The following is a 21,503-nucleotide window of genomic DNA, read 5'->3' as shown; positions in this document are numbered from 1 at the left end:
TTGTTGTTACATCTCTTTGTGTGACAGTGAGTTATGATATCTGCAAGAATAAACAAGCCACAACTGCATTTTTGGACTGATACTTCTAATAAACATTGATGGGCCAAAACTTTATGACTCCTGCTTAATATTGTATTGGTACACCTTTGGAACAAAATATAGCAACATTTCTGCATGGTAAGGGTTAAACAAGTCCTTGATAGGTTTCGAGAGGTATATTGCACCAGGTGCCTACACACAGGTCGTGTAATTCTTTTATGTTATGGTCATTTGTAGAGGTGGAGTTGATGTCATATAGTGCCCCAGGGGTGTTCAGTTTGGTTCAGATCAGGTGAATTTGGCGCGCAAAATATCAATGTGAGTTCACTATCAGCTTTACAGACCTCTGTAGCACCATTCTGGCTGTACAATACGGTGAGTTATCTCACTGGAAGATGCCATCACCACCAGGGATGAGACGAAACTGGGAGCAGAAAAGGAGAGAGAGAGAGAGAGAGAGAGAGAGAGAGAGAGAGAGAAGGGATGGAAACTGTTTGACAGAGGGTGTGGAGACAGTAGGTTACTGTAGATTGAGAACGGAATGATTTCTGCAGCTGAGAAGATATTATAAGGACAACACTCATCTGTGCAGTTCAGTAAAGCTGGTGGTGGAGAGGAGGATCCAGATGGCCTGGGTTCTGAAACAGCCATTGAAATTGAGCATGTTATGTTTTGTCTTGCAGCCATCTAGGCACTGCACACTCCATCATCCAGCATTCACTTCTGTCCCTTCATCCATAACCTGCCCCCCTCTGGATTGCTGCTTCTGTCCGACACAGTTGCATTCTGTCTGGAGCAGCCAGAGATGGTGGTCATGCGTGCACGAGTTGTGCTTGCTTGTGTGAATATATATATATATATATATATATATATATATATATATATATATATATATATATATATATATATATAATGGAAGGAAACATTCCACGTGGGAAAAATTATATATAAAAACAAAGACGAGGTGACTTACCGAACAAAAGCGCTGGCAGGTCGATAGACACACAAACAAACACAAACATACACACAAAATTCAAGCTTTCGCAACAAACTGTTGCCTCATCAGGAAAGAGGGAAGGAGAGGGGAAGACGAAAGGAAGTGGGTTTTAAGGGAGAGGGTAAGGAGTCATTCCAATCCCGGGAGCGGAAAGACTTACCTTAGGGGGAAAAAAGGACAGGTATACACTCGCACACACGCACATATCCATCCACACATACAGACACAAGCAGACATATTTCTTTTGTGGGGGTGTTGTGAGGGTGACATGGTATTAGAAGGTGGAAAGTGTAACATGAGGTGAAATGAAAATGAAAATAAAAATAAAAATATATGGGGAGAGATAAAGGTGAACCGGAAAGAAACTGGCGATCTGGAATGAAAAAAGGCGAAAAGGTGTTGGTTACAGCTGGGCTATGTTGGACTTGGGTTGGTAGACAACGATGTGCATAAAGGTTAGGTGGTTGTGTTGCCGCCAAAACACGTTAAAGGACGGAGAAATTCGGGAAAATTTCGAAAAAACTGCGTGTAGTATATTAAAAGGAGTGGTATTGTGGTGGCAGATTATGAAAATGAGGCTAACAATTGTCTGACGAAGAAATAATGGCGTTAAAACCTGTGGGAAGCGGCTAAAAATGATCAGTGATGTGGGAAAAACGGAAATGGAAATAAAGCGAAAGTTATTAGAACTGGCCGAAATGGTTGTTTAAAAGGTGAAAGGAGCTGTTTGTGAACTAGAAACGGTGGATATTATATCGGCGGTAGTGCTGAAAGCCGCAAAAAAAAAAAAAAATATATATATTTTTTTGGTTATGGTTTGGAAGTGGGTTACGTATTATTGGGTATATATATAGGCGGGATAAAATAGTATAGCAGATTACGGTAAAAAGGAGAAGGTGAATACAAAGTGAAACTACTGGCAAAAACAGAAAGAGGAAAATAAGACGACAGAAAAGATTTCGAAATGCAACAGTGAGAATAACAAACGTAATTGTTGGATTCAAATTAATGATATCAATGTAATGGAAGGAAACATTCCACGTGGGAAAAATTATATATAAAAACAAAGACGAGGTGACTTACCAAACAAAAGCGCTGGCAGGTCGATAGACACACAAACAAACACAAACATACACACAAAATTCAAGCTTTCGCAACAAACTGTTGCCTCATCAGGAAAGAGGGAAGGAGAGGGGAAGACGAAAGGAAGTGGGTTTTAAGGGAGAGGGTAAGGAGTCATTCCAATCCCGGGAGCGGAAAGACTTACCTTAGGGGGAAAAAAGGACAGGTATACACTCGCACACACGCACATATCCATCCACACATACAGACACAAGCAGACTGCTTGTGTCTGTATGTGTGGATGGATATGTGCGTGTGTGCGAGTGTATACCTGTCCTTTTTTCCCCCTAAGGTAAGTCTTTCCGCTCCCGGGATTGGAATGACTCCTTACCCTCTCCCTTAAAACCCACTTCCTTTCGTCTTCCCCTCTCCTTCCCTCTTTCCTGATGAGGCAACAGTTTGTTGCGAAAGCTTGAATTTTGTGTGTATGTTTGTGTTTGTTTGTGTGTCTATCGACCTGCCAGCGCTTTTGTTCGGTAAGTCACCTCGTCTTTGTTTTTTTATATATATATGTGTGTGTGTGTGTGTGTGTTTCCTTTCTGTTCTGAAGAAGGCTTTGGCCAAAAGCTGAATTGTGACAATCTCTTTGTTGTGCCTGTCAGTATGTAGTCTTTACTATGTGTCACAATCTGTCCTCCTCATAATATTCTCGATATTCCAACAGGGGTATTGTAATGCATAGATTTTAGTTTTTAGGTTTCATTTGTTCTGATATTATTGTTATTATATATCATGGTTTTTGAATTTCAGGTATCCTGATTTCCGCGAGCCTCCTTGGTCACCCAACAAGTATGAAAAAACAGCAATGTTCTGGCATGTCCTAGCTGCCAGACTTGCTTTTGTTGTTGTGTTTGAGGTTAGTTTAACCATAAATCTTATGTTATTAAGACAGGAATAGTCACGAGGAAAGCATACCGTATTTACTAGAATCTAAGCCGCACTTTTTTTTCCAGTTTTTGTAATCCAAAAAGCCGCCTGCAGCTTAGAATCGAGTGCAAAGCAAGCGGAAGTTCTGAAAAATGTTGGTAGGTGCCGCCACAACTAACTTCTGCCATCGAATATATGTAGCGACACAGGCATGCTTTGTAGGCACAAAGATGAATACTGGTGCCAGAACCTCTGCGTTAGTAAATAAATTTAAAAAAAAGGTGGAAGACGAGTTTTTTTTCTCCGCCCCAAGTTTCGACCACTGCATTTTTATATATTATCCAACGAGGTAAATACAAATTCCGTATTGTTCATCTTCGAATGTAGCAGAATTTCAATGTACTACGAAAATCCGACTGGCAAGACTGGGATGTTTGTCAATATGGCAAACTCTACTTTCTGAATTTTTTCCTACCTGTGAGAAGAGATGGTTGCTAATAGGAACCTGATGAAATGTGAATCACATGCAGTATTCTCTTCACCATGAGAATAATACGAATATCAACATTTTGCCATGTATTCTTTCGTGTTTGCTGCTATCTCATTTAAATCCTGTTTGCCTAATAAACTACGAAACTAGAGTGAGACAACAGCAAACGCGGAAGAATATACGTATTGTGTCATGTTTATATTCGTATTATACTTATGCCTAATAGTGATACAGTCAGAAATGAAGCACGGCAACTGACTAGATGTTTAATTCTAAGATGACTCTAATTTCTGTGCAGAATTTGACGTACTAAAGAAGCGGCCGCAAAGATGTTCAAATGGAGAAACATTTTCGCCTAACTCTTGTTCAGAACATGTTCTATCATACGCAGTATATTATTTGGTTCTTGTTGATCATTACCAAAGAAAGCAGCAGTGTAAGTAACAACAAATAGCAGTCTCGTGCCATTGTTTCGCCAATGAAACGATTCCTCTCTCTCTTTTTTTAATTGTAAGCGGCGGTAGCGCGCTCAAAAGCAAGCCATGCCGCGAGCGGCGACAGGCCGTAAACACGCAGTATCAGAATGCGACAAACAATGCATGACACAGTACAGTAATGCATTTTTTGCTTAGAGTGACGTAAACACCTATAACAAACAAAACGGCTCGTATCAGATCAAAGCAAAATAAGCAATCAATTCAAACCAAACGAAGCACGTGAAAAAGGAAGGGTACCCGTATAAATACGGATGGAGCGCCTGACGCATAGCAATGGCTACCTGGTAAAGCTTAACTGCTAAGCTTACGACTCAAGCCAAACTACTGTAGCTGTATCGTCATTCATTCGACCTAAATTGTGTCTCGTATTACAATGGACCAACTTTGTTTCGATTTGGAGGTGTGGCCTAAAACTTTTCTCTCCCCTTGAATTTCGAGTCTCAAATTTCAGGTGCGGCCTAGATACGGGAATTTTTTTTCCTTTATTTCGAGTCTCATTTTTCAGGTGCGGCTTAGATTCGAGTAAATACGGTACACTTTGAGGGGATGGAAGTATTAGTAATTCTGAACAAAAAACTTCCTGTGGACATATACCGTATTCTGACTGGTTTCTGAGACAGAACACAGTAATTTACATTGTTATTTATTCTCTGTATTATTCAAACATTGGTATTGTTCATGATCTGTAGTGTAGAGGAAGCTGAGGCGAACAGTTTGATACGGCACACACGTGATCTGTCAAGTCGATAAACTACCTTTAATTGGTCAAGAACAACAACCTAAGCTACAGCGCACGTGCTTCATGCAAGATTTTCAATATGTTTGTGCTCTCTCACACAAACTATTAACCCTGGAGAAAAAAGGAATAGGGCCTTTTTTGTAGGAAACTTAATATAGTTTAATTTTGAATTGAGATATGTTTTCACTGGAGCTTTTGGGTTTTGAGTTATTCAAGAAATACATACAAAATTCAACATCTCTTGCTTTTAACACATTCCAGTTGGGCCACAGTGACTTCTGCTGTCCCTAGAAGTAGTAAATATTTATTGTGTGGCTTCTGCTTATAACATGAAGGAGAAAACCAGATTACCACCTGTTTCAGGAACAGTGTCATCAGTTTCAAAACAGTTGTTGCTAATTTTGGAACTAGATTCTTCATGTTGCCCCAGAATTTCTTCATCCTGCAATCTGTCCCCAATTTTATGACAAACTTTTGTAATCAAGACAACTATGGAAGCACACAGTAACAACAAATGTGTGGAAACTGATCACACCTATAATATGTGCTTCAAGTCACATAGCACCATCTGAAAGCAGGAACATCCTTGTAGCGGCTCTCCGAACTAGTAAAAGAGTGTGAACAACTGATTTCCAACTGTCACTGCTTGGAAGTATTGCATTGTGAAGGAACAATTGGGAAAGGCACACTCGGAGATCCTTTGAACGCTTATTGTGTAGGAAAATCACAGCACACCCATAATTTTTATGGGCAACAACTGGAGTGTGTCGATCAGTGTTCATGCAAATGATTACCTGCTTTGGTAGATAATGTATTGTAAGGGTTCCATCTGTTATATGGTTTACTTTTTAAATTATTTGGTTGAGATATAAATAAAAATAAGTTTATTATAGGATAAACCTGAACTCCACCAACAAAAATTTAAGTAGGTAGTTCAGGGCTGGGGCTGTTTTTTGAGTATTTTGGTATATGGGACCTGTGATCTCCTGAGGCTCTTTATAGCATAATAATGTAGTTATGATTTACTCAATTTGTTACCCCAAATACCTTTAAAACAGTGAGAAAGCATGTGATATGCAGTCACCAAAATCTACAACATAGAACATAGTTTCTTTTGGGTGCCTAATGTACAGGTGCAAAAGTACTGTGATAAGGTTGCTTTCCCTGCGGAAACAGTGGAACATAAAAATGTTGTGCCATTCTTCCATTGCATTCAGTAAACCCATATGTGAGGTGTATAGACCTACCCATACTGCTTTGTATCACTGATGACATACAACTAACATTGCCGAAAAAAGAAACCTGAGAAAGAATCGAGTAGTATTTCAGGGTTAAGAGTAAAGTGAGCATTACTGTTTTCAACAGCAAGTGAATAGAACAGCTTTGTTTCAAAACATGATGCGTAATTCATATTGTCAATGTCAGCACGGTTGTGCCTGTCTTTTCAGTGCAATATGATATGAAGGTAAAGGGGTGGTAAGGTATCAAACAAAATGTAATTACTCTGTAATAAGCCACCAGAGACCAGGGGTTCCTTATACCAAAATACTCAGAAACTATCCATGAACAATCTCAAAATTTTTTTCGGTGGAGCTCAGTTTTACTTTGTGTATGTTAAGTGACTGTATTGTACACTACTAGCCATTAAAATTGCCACACTACGAAGATGACGTGCTACAGACGCAAAATTTAACCAACAGGAAGAAGATGCTGAGATATGCAAATGATTAGCTTTTCAGAGCATTCACGCAAGGTTGGCGCTGGTGGCGACACCTACAACGTGCTGACATGAGTAAAGTTTCCAATCGATTTCTTATACACAAACAACAGTTGACCAGCGTTGCTTGGTGAAACGTTGATGTGATGCGTCGTGTAAGGAGGAGAAATGCCTACCATCCTGTTCGACTTTCATAAAGGTCGGATTGTAGCCTATCGCGATTGGGGTTTATCGTATCGCAACATTGCTGCTCGCGTTGGTCGAGATCCAGTGACTGTTAGCAGAATACGGAATTGGTGGGTTCGGGAGGGTAATACGGAACGCCGTGCTAGATCTCAATGGCCTCGTATCACTAGCAGTTGGGCTAACAGGCATCTTATCCGCATGGCTGTAACGGATCGTGCAGGCACGTCTCGATCCCTGAGTCAACAGATGGGGAAGTTTGCAAGACGACGACAATCTGCATGAACAGTTCAATGACGTTTGCAGCAGCATGGACTATCAGCTCGGAAATCATGGCTCCGGTTACCCTTGACGCTGCATAACAGACAGGAGCGCCTGTGATGGTGTACTCAACGGCGAACCTGGATTCACGAATGGCAAAACGTCATTTTTTCGGACGAATCCAGGTGCTGTTTACAGCATCATGATGGTCACATCCGTGTTTCGCGACATCACGGTGAACACACATTGGAAGTGTGTATTCGTCATTGCCATACTGGCATATCACCCGACGTGATGTTATGGGGTGCCATTGGTTACAGGTCTCGGTCACCTCTTGTTTGCATTGACGGCACTTTGAACAGTGGACGTTACATTTCAGACGTATTATGACTCGTGGCTCTACCCTTCATTTGATCCCTGCGAAACCCTACATTTCAGCAGGATAATGCACGACCGCATGTTGCAAGTCCTGTACGGGCCTTCCTGGATACAGAAAATGTTCGACTGCTGCCCTGGCCAGCACATTATCTAGATCTCTCACCAATTAAAAAGTCTGGTCAATGGTGGCTGAGCAACTGGCTCGTCACAATACGGCAGTCACTACTCTTGCTGAACTGTGGTATTGTGTTGAAGCTGCATGGGCAGCTGTACCTGTACACGCCATCCAAGCTCTGTTTGACTCATCGCCCAGGTGTATGAAGGTTGTTATTACGGCCAGAGGTGGTTGTTCTGGGTACTGATTTCTCAGGATCTATGCACCCGAATTGGGTGAAAATTTAATCACATGTCAGTTCTAGTATAATATATTTGTCCATTGAATACCCGTTTATCATCTGCATTTCTTCTTGGTGTAGCAATTTTAATGGCCAATAGTGTATCTTAAGGAGCTCATAATTTCCTTGTTATTGTTTCTTTTGTTAGTGAATTGTGTTTATTTGCAGTTGACGCCTGAAAGAGTTCTTTGTATTTCCTCTCTTTATACATATTCCCAACTTGTGTGTAACTTTAAGTTACACACATTTAGGATTTTAAAATATTACACAGCATGTAGACAGTCACTTTCAGGTGGTGGAGTTTTAGTGTGTTCCTGTTATTGGTTTGAAGAAGAAACTCTTATTAATCATCCAGCCCAAGACATAATTGCAAAATATATATATATATATATATATATATATATATATATATATATATATATATATATACACACACACACACACACACACACACACACACACACACACACAAAGATGATGTGACTTACCAAATGAAAGTGCTGGCAGGTCGACACACACACAAACATACACACAAAATTCAAGCTTTCGCAACAAACTGTTGCCTCATCAGGAAAGAGGGAAGGAGAGGGAAAGACGAAAGGATGTGGGTTTTAAGGGAGAGGGTAAGGAGTCATTCCAATCCCGGGAGCGGAAAGACTTACCTTAGGGGGAAAAAAGGACGGGTATACACTCGCACACACACACATATCCATCCACACATATACAGACACAAGCAGACATATTTAAAGACAAAGAGTTTGGGCAGAGATGTCAGTCGAGGCAGAAGTGCAGAGGCAAAGATGTTGTTGAATGACAGGTGAGGTATGAGTGGCGGCAACTTGAAATTAGCGGAGATTGAGGCGTGGTGGATAACGGGAAGAGAGGATATATTGAAGAGCAAGTTCCCATCTCCGGAGTTCGGATAGGTTGGTGTTGGTGGGAAGTATCCAGATAACCCGGACGGTGTAACACTGTGCCAAGATGTGCTGGCCGTGCACCAAGGCATGTTTAGCCACAGGGTGATCCTCATTACCAACAAACACTGTCTGCCTGTGTCCATTCATGCGAATGGACAGTTTGTTGCTGGTCATTCCCACATAGAAAGCTTCACAGTGTAGGCAGGTCAGTTGGTAAATCACGTGGGTGCTTTCACACATGGCTCTGCCTTTGATCTTGTACACCTTCCGGGTTACAGGACTGGAGTAGGTGGTGGTGGGAGGGTGCATGGGACAGGTTTTACACCGGTGGCGGTTACAAGGGTAGGAGCCAGAGGGTAGGGAAGGTGGTTTGGGGATTTCATAGGGATGAACTTAGAGGTTACGAAGGTTAGGTGGACGGCGGAAAGACACTCTTGGTGGAGTGGGGACTATTTATGAAGGATGGATCTCATTTCAGGGCAAGATTTGAGGAAGTCGTAACCCTGCTGGAGAGCCACATTCAGAATCTGATCCAGTCCCGGAAAGTATCCTGTCACAAGTGGGGCACTTTTGTGGTTCTTCTGTGGGAGGTTCTGGGTTTGAGAGGATGAGGAAGTGGCTCTGGTTATTTGCTTCTGTACCAGGTCGGGAGGGTAGTTGCGGGATGCGAAAGCTGTTGTCAGGTTGTTGGTGTAATGCTTCAGGGATTCCGGACTGGAGCAGATTCGTTTGCCACGAAGACCTAGGCTGTAGGGAAGGGACCGTTTGATGTGGAATGGGTGGCAGCTGTCGTAATGGAGGAACTGTTGCTTGTTGGTGGGTTTGATGTGGGCGGACGTGTGAAGCTGGCCATTGGACAGGTGGAGGTCAACATCAAGGAAAGTGGCATGGGATTTGGAGTAGGACCAGGTGAATCTGATGGAACCAAAGGAGTTGAGGTTGGAGAGGAAATTCTGGAGTTCTTCTTCACTGTGAGTCCAGATCATGAAGATGTCATCAATAAATCTGTACCAAACTTTGGGTTGGCAGGCCTGGGTAACCAAGAAGGCTTCCTCTAAGCAACCCATGAATAGGTTGGCGTACGAAGGGGCCATCCTGGTACCCATTGCTGTTCCCTTTAATTGTTGGTATGTCTGGCCTTCAAAAGTGAAGAAGTTGTGGGTCAGGATGAAGCTGGCTAAGGTAATGAGGAGAAAGAGGTTTTAGGTAGGGTGGCAGGTGATCGGCGTGAAAGGAAGTGCTCCATCGCAGCGAGGCCCTGGATGTGCGGGATATTTGTGTATAAGGAAGTGGCATCAATGGTTACAAGGATGGTTTCTGGGGGTAACGGATTGGGTAAGGATTCCAGGCGTTTGAGAAAGTGGTTGGTGTCTTTGATGAAGGATGGGAGACTGCACGTAATGGGTTGAAGGTGTTGATCTACGTAGCCAGAGATACGTTCTGTGGGGGCTTGGTAACCAGCTACAATGGGGCGGCAGGGATGATACTTCTGGATACTTTCCGGAAGGTGTACACGATCAAAGGCAGAGCCATGTGTGAAAGCACCCATGTGATCTACCAACTGACCTGCCTACACTGTGACGCATTCTATGTGGGAATGACAAGCAACAAACTGTCCATTCGCATGAATGGACACAGGCAGACAGTGTTTGTTGGTAATGAGGATCACCCTGTGGCTAAACATGCCTTGGTGCACGGCCAGCACATCTTGGCACAGTGTTACACCGTCCGGGTTATCTGGATACTTCCCACTAACAACAACATATCCGAACTCCGGAGATGGGAACTTGCTCTTCAATATATCCTCTCTTCCCGTTATCCACCAGGCCTCAATCTCCGCTAATTTCAAGTTGCTGCCACTCATACCTCACCTGTCATTCAACATCATCTTTGCTTCTGCACTTCTGCCTCGACTGACATCTCTGCCCAAACTCTTTGTCTTCAAATATGTCTGCTTGTGTCTGTATATGTGTGGATGGATATGTGTGTGTGTGTGCGAGTGTATACCTGTCCTTTTTTCCCCCTAAGGTAAGTCTTTCCGCTCCCGGGATTGGAATGACTCCTTACCCTCTCCCTTAAAACCCACATCCTTTCGTCTTTCCCTCTCCTTCCCTCTTTCCTGATGAGGCAACAGTTTGTTGCGAAAGCTTGAATTTTGTGTGTATGTTTGTGTGTCTGTCGACCTGCCAGCACTTTCATTTGGTAAGTCACATCATCTTTGTTTTTATATATATATAGGAAATGTACTTCACTATTTTTCAGAAGTATGTGCAATAAGCTGCAGCATTCAGCTTTAAAATTCTCGTAATGAAATAAAAAGCCATGATGGCCAACAGACATCAGGAACCAAATTGAAAATGTCTCTCATAACCAATTAATCTGATACTCCCTGCCTTTTTAATCATAATGCACCATTATTGGTAGAGCATAAATTTTGGCAACACTGCTATAGTGTTGTTGTTGTTGTTGTGGTCTTCAGTCCAGAGACTGATTTGATGCAGCTCTCCATGCTACTCTACCCAGTGCAAGCTTCATCATCTCCCAGTACCTACTGCAACCTACAGCCTTCTGAATCTGCTGAGTGTATTCACCTCTTGGTCTCCCTCTACGATTTTTACCCTCCACGCTGCCCTCCAATACTAAATTGGGTATCCCTTGATGCCTCAGAACATGCCCTACCAACCAATCCCTTCTTCTAGTCAAGTTTTGCCACAAATTTGTTTCTTCTCAGTTCTATTCAACACCTCCTCATTAGTTATATGATCTACCCATCTAATCTGCAGCATTCTTCTGTAGCACCACATTTCTAAAGCTATTATTCTCTTCTTGTCCAAACTATTTATCGTCCACATTTCACTTTCATCCATGGCTGCACTCCATACTAATACTTTCAGAAACGACTTCCTGACATTTAGATCTATACTCGATGTTAACAAATTTCTCATCTTCAGAAATGCTTTTCTTGCCATTGCCAGTCTACATTTGGTATCCTCTCTACTTTGACCATCATCAGTTATTTTGCTCCCCAAAGAGCAGAACTCATTTACTACTTTAAGTGTCTCATTTCCTAATCTAATACCCTCAGCATCACCCGATTTAATTTGACTACATTCCATTATCCTTGTTTTGCTTTTGTTGATGTTCATCTTATATCCTGCTTTCAAGACACTGTCCATTCCATTCAACTGCTCTTCCATGCCCTTTGCTGTCTCTGACAGAATTGCAGTGTCGTCGGCGAACCTCAAAGTTTTTATTTCTTCTCCATGGATTTTAATTCCTACTCCAAAGTTTTGCTTTGTTTCCTTTATTGCTTGCTCAATATAGAGATTGAATAACATTGGGGAGAGGCTACAACCCTGTCTCACTCCCTTCCCAACAACTGCTTCCCTTTCATGCCCCTCAACTCTTATAACTGCTGTCTGGTTTCTGTACAAATTGCAAACAGTCTTTTGCTCCCTGTATTTGACCCTTGCCACCTTCAGAATTTGAAAGAGAGTATTCCAGTCAACAATGTGTTCTAACATTTGTACAGAATCCAAACTGATCTTCCCCGAGGTCGGCTTCTACTAGTTTTTCCATTTGTCTGTAAAGAATTCGTGTTAGTATTTACCAGCTGTGGCTTATTAAACTGGTAGTTCGGTAATTTTCACATCTGTCAACGCCTGCTTTCTTTGGGATTGGAATTACTATATTTTTCTTGACGTCTGAGGGTATTTTGCCTGTCTATATATCTTGCTCACCAGATGGTAGAGTTTTGTCAGGGCTGGCTCTCCCGAAGCTGTCAGTAGTTCTAATGAAATGTTGTGTACTCCCGGGGCCTTGTTTCGACTTAGGTCTTTCAGAGCTCTGTTAAACTCTTCACACAGTATCATATCTCCCAATTCATCTTCATCTACGTCCCCTTTCATTTCCATAATATTGTCCTCAAATACAAATAGACCCTCTATATACTCCTTCCACCTTTCTGCTTTCTCTTCTTTGCTTAGAACTGGGTTTCCATCTGAGCTCTTGATATTCATACAAATGGTCATTTACTGTATCTTTATATTTTCTCCTTTCATCAATAGATGGTAGTTAATGAAATCACTTCACAAATTACGTGAGCAGTGTATGTACTATATTTTCATTACTTTTGTGTTTTCTTGCATGATGCTAAAAGGTTATTCTGACTTGAAGGATGACATCACTGCCAGGATTGTACCGGGTGATCAAAAAGTCAGTATAAATTTGAAAACTGAATAAATCACGGAATAATGTAGATAGAGGTACAAATTGACACACATGCTTGGAATGACATGGGGTTTTATTAGAACCAAAAAAATACAAAAGTTAAAAAAATGTCAGACAGTTGGCACTTCAGCTGATCAGAATAGCAATAATTAGCATAACAAAGTAAGACAAAGCAAAGATGATGTTCTTTACAGGAAATGCTCAATATTTCCACAATCATTCCTCAACAATAGCTGTAGTCGAGGGATAATGTTCTGAACAGCACTCTAAAGCATGTCCGGAATTATGGTGAGGCATTGGCATCAGATGTTGTCTTTCAGCATCCCTAGCGATGTCGGTCGATCACGATACACTTGCGACTTCAGGTAACCCCAAAGGCAATAATCGCACGGACTGAGGTCTTGGGTACCTGGGAGGCCAAGCATGACGAAAGTAGTGGCTGAGCACACGATCATCACCAAACGGTGCGCGCAAGAGATCTTTCACACATCTAGCAGTATGGGGTGGAGCGCCATCCTGCATACACATAGTATGTTCCAGCAGGTGTTTATCAGCCTCTCTTTTAACTAATAAAACCCCATGTCATTCCAAGCATGTGTGTCAATTTTTACCTCTATCTACATTATTCCGTGGTTTATTAAGTTTTCAAATTTATTCTGACTTTTTGATCACCCGGTATATTTGCTAAAAATAGTGTTTATTTGCGTCAGCTACAGCTGCTGAGCCATTTTTAAGTGAAGCCTCTACAACTAATTACATTGAACAGCAACTGGTTTTATAGAATTGAATGTGGAATTTCTTCATACAAATACTGTCAATGAATCAAATGTTTCCTGAAATTTGTGTCTTTGTGGTGACCATAATGACAGGAAAACCCATCTTTTTAAGCAATTTGTTATTACTGCAAAAGTTCAAGTGTGTATCTTTTGTAGCTACAGTAAAGTGAGCAGTTTCACATTACAGTGCACCTGTGAACAGTGCAAAGTGAGAAGCTGTTGTGTAAGCCATGCTTTGCCCCCTCCCCAAGATGCTGCCACATAACGAACACTTCTGGGAGACCTGCCATGTATGCTTGGATATGAAATAAATCCCATCTGCAAAAAGCAAAAACAAAACTGAGTAGGTTAATGAATATACAGGCAAATGGAAAAATCAAACAGTGGAAAATCCAAGATGATATAATGACAATATTATGAAAAGGATAGACTGCCATTCACCACATACAGCATATGTTGAGTCACAGACAGCCACAATTAAGACTGCTATACATGTGACCTTACAGCCAAAAGGCCTTCTTATAAAGTAGAAAACACACACACATTCTTGCACCCCCCCCCCCCCTCATTCCAATACTCTCTCTCTCTCTCTCTCTCTCTCTCTCTCTCTCTCTCTCTCTCTCCCTCTCTCCCCCCCCCCCCCCCTCATGTGCGCCCGCGCGTGCATATGCACACACACACACACACACACACACGCACACACACTGTGTCTGGCCACTGAACCCATGCTTGATAGTTTTGCTTGTGTGACTGTCTGTGTGTTGTGCCTGTCTGCATCTCAGCGTCTCCTCCAAAATAGTAAACGCAACAGCATTCATTATTCTTACAAAATTCCCAAACCACACTATGGTAGGATAAGTCATTTAAATGCACTGTTCGTATATTTTATAGTCCATATATTATGTACATATGAGAAAAACAAAAAAATCTGAGGACTTGCATTTGTCGCTGCAACAAATTTAGTGCCATCACAAAAAGTTTCTTTATGTACTGAATATGCAGCAGAGTGTGCTTGTGATGACAACAACTTTAGGTATAATTTAGTAACATTATAAAATCACTGATTGCTGTTATCCCATAAGACATTATGTCTATTTTTGCAAAACTTTAGGTATTTTTATTTACAGAATGTGGTAGCCCTTGTGATGATACTTGTCCGATGGGGAATACCTGATATGCCAGGTGATTTGCGTGACCAGATCCGCCGTGAGACATACATAACTAATGAGATCATCATAAGACAAGAGGCGATGAGGGCACGGGGTGACATACCAGAAGAGGGTGACTTGTTGTTGGGAGGAGGAACAGAAAATGATGATGATTCTGATGATGGGGACGGGCCAGCAACTGTTTTTTGGCACAAGATGACAGGTTCTGAATTGGACTTAGCAGGAGTTGGTTTGCCTACAGAGAACAGTATTGGAGTCGGTCGGGGAACGTCGCAGTCGGGGCCTGTTGCTGTTTGAAGCCAGCTCCTGTGCACACACACTGCCTTTTTCGCATTGCTACCTATTAAAGAATATAATATATTCACATAATGAAACTTTTGAAAGGTAATGTAACCAAATTGTGGTAAATAAACCACTCAGTGAGTACAGTGACCAAAAAAGAGAATATATTTCATTTGTAAAGTTGTTAAAAGTTATAATGTATTGAAGGTGTTTTATGTGTTTTGATGTCTAAATTTGTATGTATTCCTGCCATAATATTTACTCCAAGTATAGAAGGTATTACAACATATTGCCCATATTTTAAATTTAAGTGTTTTTTGTAATAAATATCATCAACAATATTGTGATGAGAAGCTGCTATGCAGAAACAATTCCATTCATATTTAATGTACAATATTTTATTAATGAGTTCATGCAATATTTTCAATCTCTGCATGAAATTTCAATTGCATTGGAAGGCTGTGACAGGTTGTGCAATATAGATGGAAAACTATTTTATCTCTTAACAGTTAAATATCCAGCTTTGTGTAGGATTGTTGTGCTAGTATTTTAAAAATAATGACACATTGTTTGGAACACTAGTGACAAATCACAAAGTGATATTAGTTCCTACTACACTAAGTGTAGTCAATTTTAACTCTTTGAATTTCTTAATAGTCTAACATAATACCAAGTATATTGTAATGTTAAAGCTTTACAGATGTTTTGACATTATTGGTGTTACATATCATACTTCATTTTGTATATTAGACTTGATCATATCAAGCAAAGGAAATTAAGCAGTTATGGCATGTTGTCAAGAATATTTTGTGCTTCCATGTCAATTATTGGTTGGTCAGAGCTTTTAATAGTATCATTTTGTATCACCAAGTACAGAAAAAAATACAGCACAGCCATAGGGAAAGTCCCATGGGTTGTATGTGCCACTGCCTTAGTTTTTGACATTGTGGCATACAAAATTGTATTACAGTATTACATCTCAGAACAGATTTGCACTTACTTATCTGTTCAGTCTTTGTTTGGCACACAATACATGCTATCAAAACAACTAAAAGAGATGTACCACACCAAACTGGTATGAAAAGAAATGGAATAAGAGGAAATTGCATTAGCTAGCACTGTTTGCACTGTTGCCCTTCTGTGCTATCAGCATAATCTATTATTGTGTGACACATTCTCTATGAGGTGCTTGACTGTTGTCCTCGAGGCTGTTGCATTGTACTGTGTTTATGTGTGAGTTGCCCTAAGTGCTGTTCTGTGCCATGTGCTTCATGCATCATCTGATGCCATCAGGTTCCTGTCAGCATTCAGTATAGACTGATTCAGTTTTAGAAGAATATTCTTTGAAAAGAGCACTGTTTGTGTGGCCATTACCACAATGAAAATGAGTGTGTTACCTGTTTTTGTTCATCCGCCTTCTGTTCTTCCACTTAAACCTGTGTGTCATGATTGCCATTTCAGTAGATCTTGCCATACTATAATCCAAATGCTATTACTCACATGTACATGGACAAACACAGTTTTGTGTGTGTGTGTGTGTGTGTGTGTGTGTGTGTGGTGTGTGTGTGTGTGTGTGTGTGTGTGTGTGAGTGCGTGTGCGCGCGCGCGTGTCCTCAGAAACCAATATGAAAACCAGAAATATCGTGATATGTCTTGATTGAGATTGACACAATTCTAGTTGTCTACTGTAGGGACTCTTAATTTCTGCATGCACCACAATTCTAAGCATGTGGGAAAAGAATAGATTTCCTTGCCACGAATCAGCAGAAATCTACATACTTTGGAAACATAGTATTTCTGTCAACCTTTACCACCAAGAAACTGTTAAACTGCTGATCTCGAATGCTGTTTTTATTGTGTGTTTCATAACTGTGCACAATAATACATGGTTCCCTGGTTCCCTGTCCGTTATAGGTGCTGGCTACACTACCTCTTTTTCAGTGCATGAAACATTATGTGCTTAGTTCAAAAGACAAAAAACAGAGCCAATTTCAGGTCCCACATCGTCTGTAGCAGCACTACATGAGTGAACAAGAGCTATCCTCCTCCTCCTCCTCCTCCTCCTCCTCCTCCTCAGCTTCCTCGCTTCTGTAATTCTGTCCCCATTACACTCTTATCCCGAGCTAGACAACACAGCAGTAAGGCAGTGGACTTGCTTTCAGGAAAGCAGTTGAAATACCCATCCAGATTTTTCTTTGTATCCCCAAAATCAGATATGGCAAAAGCCAGTATAGTCCCTTTGAAGACAACAGGTCCAGTTCCCTTCCCAGTCTGAGCTGTTGTGTCATTTCAAATGCGTTCGGCATTAATCCATGATCTTCCTTCCTTTTGCACCCCTTAGAACCAAGAATTCATTTACACCTCTCACAGAAGCCACAACACTGATGTTGTCCCATTACTTCAATTAATTACATTATTTTTCAGAATTACGGAGAACTGACCTCAGATAAGCATATACAAAATGTAACCAAGTGACATTTTAAAAATGAGCCCCTAAAGTACAAGTGGTGTAACTAACATTATCTTTGCGTTGAGATATTTAATGTTTTATTAGAATCGTTATACAAAAGTCAGCTAAGTATAATTTCGTGGTTTTTTTTTTTTTTTTTTTTTTACCTTAAATGTCCTCATTAAGCTTAATGTTAACTTAAATTTAAATTTTTTGAAAATTCATTAAGTTTTTGTGTGTTTACAGGTGTGTAACTGTAGTTACACCACTTGTGTCGTAGCCAGGAGGAGGATATTATTAATAACAAAAACATTCATGACAGTAAAAAATACTGTATTGATAAGTTTAATACCCTCGGTTAACATTATTTTGTACTCAATGTAACTGCTTGCATATGAGTTAGGTAGTGGGCCACTTCTTGTAGTAGTTGTGATGAACTGTGGGATTGTACGATAAAAGGTCTATCATGACAACAAAAACAATCAATTATTGACAAAACTGGTGTTATTGACAACATTATTTAAATGGATAGATAAAAAATCCACTCGCCAAGCAGTGGCAGAACATACACATAGAAGACGGTTGTAATTGGCAAGCTTTCGGAGCCAGTGGCTCCTCCTCCAGGCAGAAGGGCTGAAGAGCAAGGAAGAGCGATGAAGGGAAAGAACTGGAGAGGTCTAGGAAAAGGGGTAGATTTTGGGGAAGTCACTCAGAACCGTGAGTCAGCAGAGACTTACCGTAAAGGATGAGAAGGAAAGACTGACTGTTGGGGACTGCCATTGGCTCCGAAAGCTTGCCAATTACAACTGTATTTTATGTGTGTGTTCTGCCACTGCCTGGTGCAAAGGTCTATCATGTCATTTTTTTATTTTCCTTTGTGACCGGGAGTGGATCTCTGTAAAGCTTCTCTTGATCGATATTATGAACGTTGACAGGTTACCCATTTTTCAATGTTGGCGTAAAGTTTCACTTATAAAACAGCACATCTTCTGAAACTGTGTCCTTAAAAAGAAACGTGAATGGTTCACTCCTTTGGTACCGAATCCATTGCGTGGTTAACCACGACACAAGGTATCCCTCACTGTTGTTCCTTTTTAGTAGGTTTTCAGTAGACAAAAAGTCATTGTTGGGCATAACAGCAACACGAATTATATATGCCTATAAATGACCTGTTACCAATCATTAGTAGTGAAAATCTATTACGTCCTGCTGAAATTTTCTAAAGTGAAGTTTATGGTCCTGTTTAAGCCTTCTGTTTTCTTCTTAATCTGTTGTTTATTTGAGTTTATTGACGAAAACACCATGCTTTCACAAGTATAGTGCAGAGGATGGAAGTGGAAATTGAACTCATTGTTGAAAGTTTTACGATAAATGTGCTCTTCCACAGGTTGATTTCCTTGGCTTACAATATGGGTCTTTGGACCCATTGTATAGCAGTCATATCTTTAAATCTTCTGATAAATACTTTCTGTTTGGGTTATGGCTTCTTGTGTACTGTGATTGATAACAGGGAAATGATTAAATTTGTTCCCTTACTGGTACCATATTTTCGTCAGGGGTTTTGTTTGCAGGAATTTTCTTGCCTCATTTGTCATCACCTGGGGACTCTCCAGTATTCACTTTCTTAAGGGCTCACGTTATTCTCCTATCAGTTTTTACATACAATTTCATTTTTGCCATCAACAATCAGATTCATGTATTAGTAGTACTGTTTCCTTTTTGGCATTAGTTGTTGATTTACAACATTGTGGTGATTCTTCTTTGGCCAGGCCACATATCAATGTGTTTTGAGCAGAATAAGTTTCATTTTTCCAAGAAGACTCATAAACACTTGATCATTCTTGCTCTGAAATTCTATTTAAACATCACTTTTTTTTTTACACAGCAGCAGTTGGGATTTCTAAATTCTTTTCCAGCAACAGTTCTTGCTTTTCTTGTAGTGTAAGCTTTCCCTACATTACATTTTCTTTGTCTTTCCTCATGTTTCCACTCACTTTTCTTTCTTTTTCAACTTCTCTTTGGCTAGCCCTCTAGAACTGCTTCTGCTTCAACGCCAACACTTTGTTCGAATTTCTCATTTTCTGAAACAAAGAAATTACCATAGGTGAATCCTGTAAAATTACAAAAAAGTTGTATCGGTCATTATAATTTTCATAAAGGTACAGACAGTAGGGCTACGTGTTTTATTGAACATTTTTGTTTCCTTTTATTTACTGTTATGGTCTCATAGATACCCAGATTTACAACCTCTGCTACACACAGTAGGCTTAAATGCTGACAAGACTAGTGGTGTAACCCCATTTTTAGATTATCTGCGCATTTAATTTTTAATAATGTGACATGTTTTGGCTCTTAAAATATACTTAATATACAAATCTTTAATGTAATGAAAGCTTGTAAGCACATTGAGCTTTAAATAATTAAGAGTAATGTATAAAAAATAAAAGAAATGAACAACTCTTACCTGCAATACAGGACAGACTAAGTTTGATGATAAATACTAATCTTTGGATCCATTATCTACCAAATTACTTGGCTCACCAATATTCTCTTCATCAATGGAGTCCATGGTAAACTATACTGGACTTAAAGTAATAAAGTTCTGTAGTTTGAACAAAAAAATGTACTCTGTGTATCAACACAACTGGATTACAGTTGCACATCTAGTAGTGTAACTCCCAGTTGCACCACTTGTGTTGTCTGCTAACAGATGGAGTCATTGACTGCAAAAACGTCTGCTGCTACCTATGCAGTAGCTGGTGCTTTACAACTTAGTTTGTGCACCATCGTAAATTATTGTATATGTACTATCCAGAGCGTACAGTTTGCAGTGCTGCTCTGCAGACAGTTGTCACCTTATATACTACACCATTTCTGCAATTAACAGAACTATTTTTTTCTGAACAAGATCTTATTACTAGCTGAGAGAGGAGAGAGCACGGAGGGGGGGATATACACAACTTGTGCTTTAAGGTGCTCAAATGTAAAGCACTGCAGGTGACATGCTTAACATTTTTTGCCAGTAAAACTATGACTAAAGGAGATGCGAGAGAGAAACATAAGCAGTCATGTTCTGGAAACTTTTCTTGATTGGGCACTGAACCAATGTTTCAGACTATGGCTATTTTGGTTTGTGCACTTCTAAATAACATTTGCTTCCCCACAATATATTATTCCATTTGGCAGACTTAAAAGACAAATTCTCTTGAGGCAAACATTCAACACATCTTCATCAAAAGTTATCTTCTTACAAATTTCCTAGTAGTAAGATTCATGCCCTCAGATTCCGTAATAAGGTGCTAAAGCATGGTGATGAAAAACTGAGCTAGGCACAGAAGCTGCATTTCTTCTCAGTGCACAGTGCATTGGTATAGTGGTGCTTTTAAATATGCTGTGTGTAGACATCTTCATCATACGAAGATAAATTGCACTAGAATTATAGGTTTCATGGCTGTGCAAATAGCATTTGTTATAATGCTTCTCAAACACAAAGAGCAGTGGCAGTGTCAATATAAACATACAATATGTAGAGGGAATGAAATGACACAATTTTTTTACTATATACGTGTGTGTGTGTGTGTGTGTGTGTGTGTGTGTGTGTGTGTGTGTGTGTGTGTGTGTGCGCGTGCGTGTGTTCATCTCTTTATTTGTAAAATTCTGTACTTAATGACTATTTTAGTAATCAAATGAAAAGTAAATTTTCTGAGAAATGGATGTGTGAGCAAGAGTTGTAGCAAAACAAAGAGTAAAAACTATGGACTGATAAAGCAATAAAATATTGGAAGAATATTAAACCATTGTTTTTTTAATGTAATTGATATGCATTTTCATTCCTTTGTGCTGCTTTCCTGTTCCATGAAAATGAAGTTGACGTGTATTGTGTTCTGTAAAATCAGCCTGTTTTCCTTTTGATATATACGTAAAATGACAAAAAAGAAATTGTTGTGACCAAATATTTTAGAAGAAATCAGCTACTGAAAGAGTGAAGACAACTG

At 40.1% G+C, this 21,503-nt stretch overlaps 1 protein-coding gene across 2 annotated transcripts in view; it reads left to right on the top strand.

Annotated features, from left to right (window-relative positions):
- LOC124544745 (anoctamin-1-like) overlaps positions 1-16,044 on the top strand; it is a 154,703-nt gene extending 138,659 nt beyond the window's left edge. For both annotated transcript variants that reach the window (XM_047123406.1, XM_047123405.1), the window contains 2 exons: positions 2,909-3,014; positions 14,736-16,044. In XM_047123406.1, coding sequence (XP_046979362.1) covers positions 2,909-3,014; positions 14,736-15,074 — 445 coding nt within the window. In that variant the 3' untranslated portion in view covers positions 15,075-16,044. The remainder of the gene's footprint in view (positions 1-2,908; positions 3,015-14,735) is intronic.
- Positions 16,045-21,503: the final 5,459 nt, after the last annotated feature.

Source organism: Schistocerca americana, chromosome 8 (assembly GCF_021461395.2).
Source record: "Schistocerca americana isolate TAMUIC-IGC-003095 chromosome 8, iqSchAmer2.1, whole genome shotgun sequence".
Classification (NCBI taxonomy): domain Eukaryota; kingdom Metazoa; phylum Arthropoda; class Insecta; order Orthoptera; family Acrididae; genus Schistocerca; species Schistocerca americana.
This window is presented reverse-complemented; position numbering and strand designations above follow the sequence as displayed.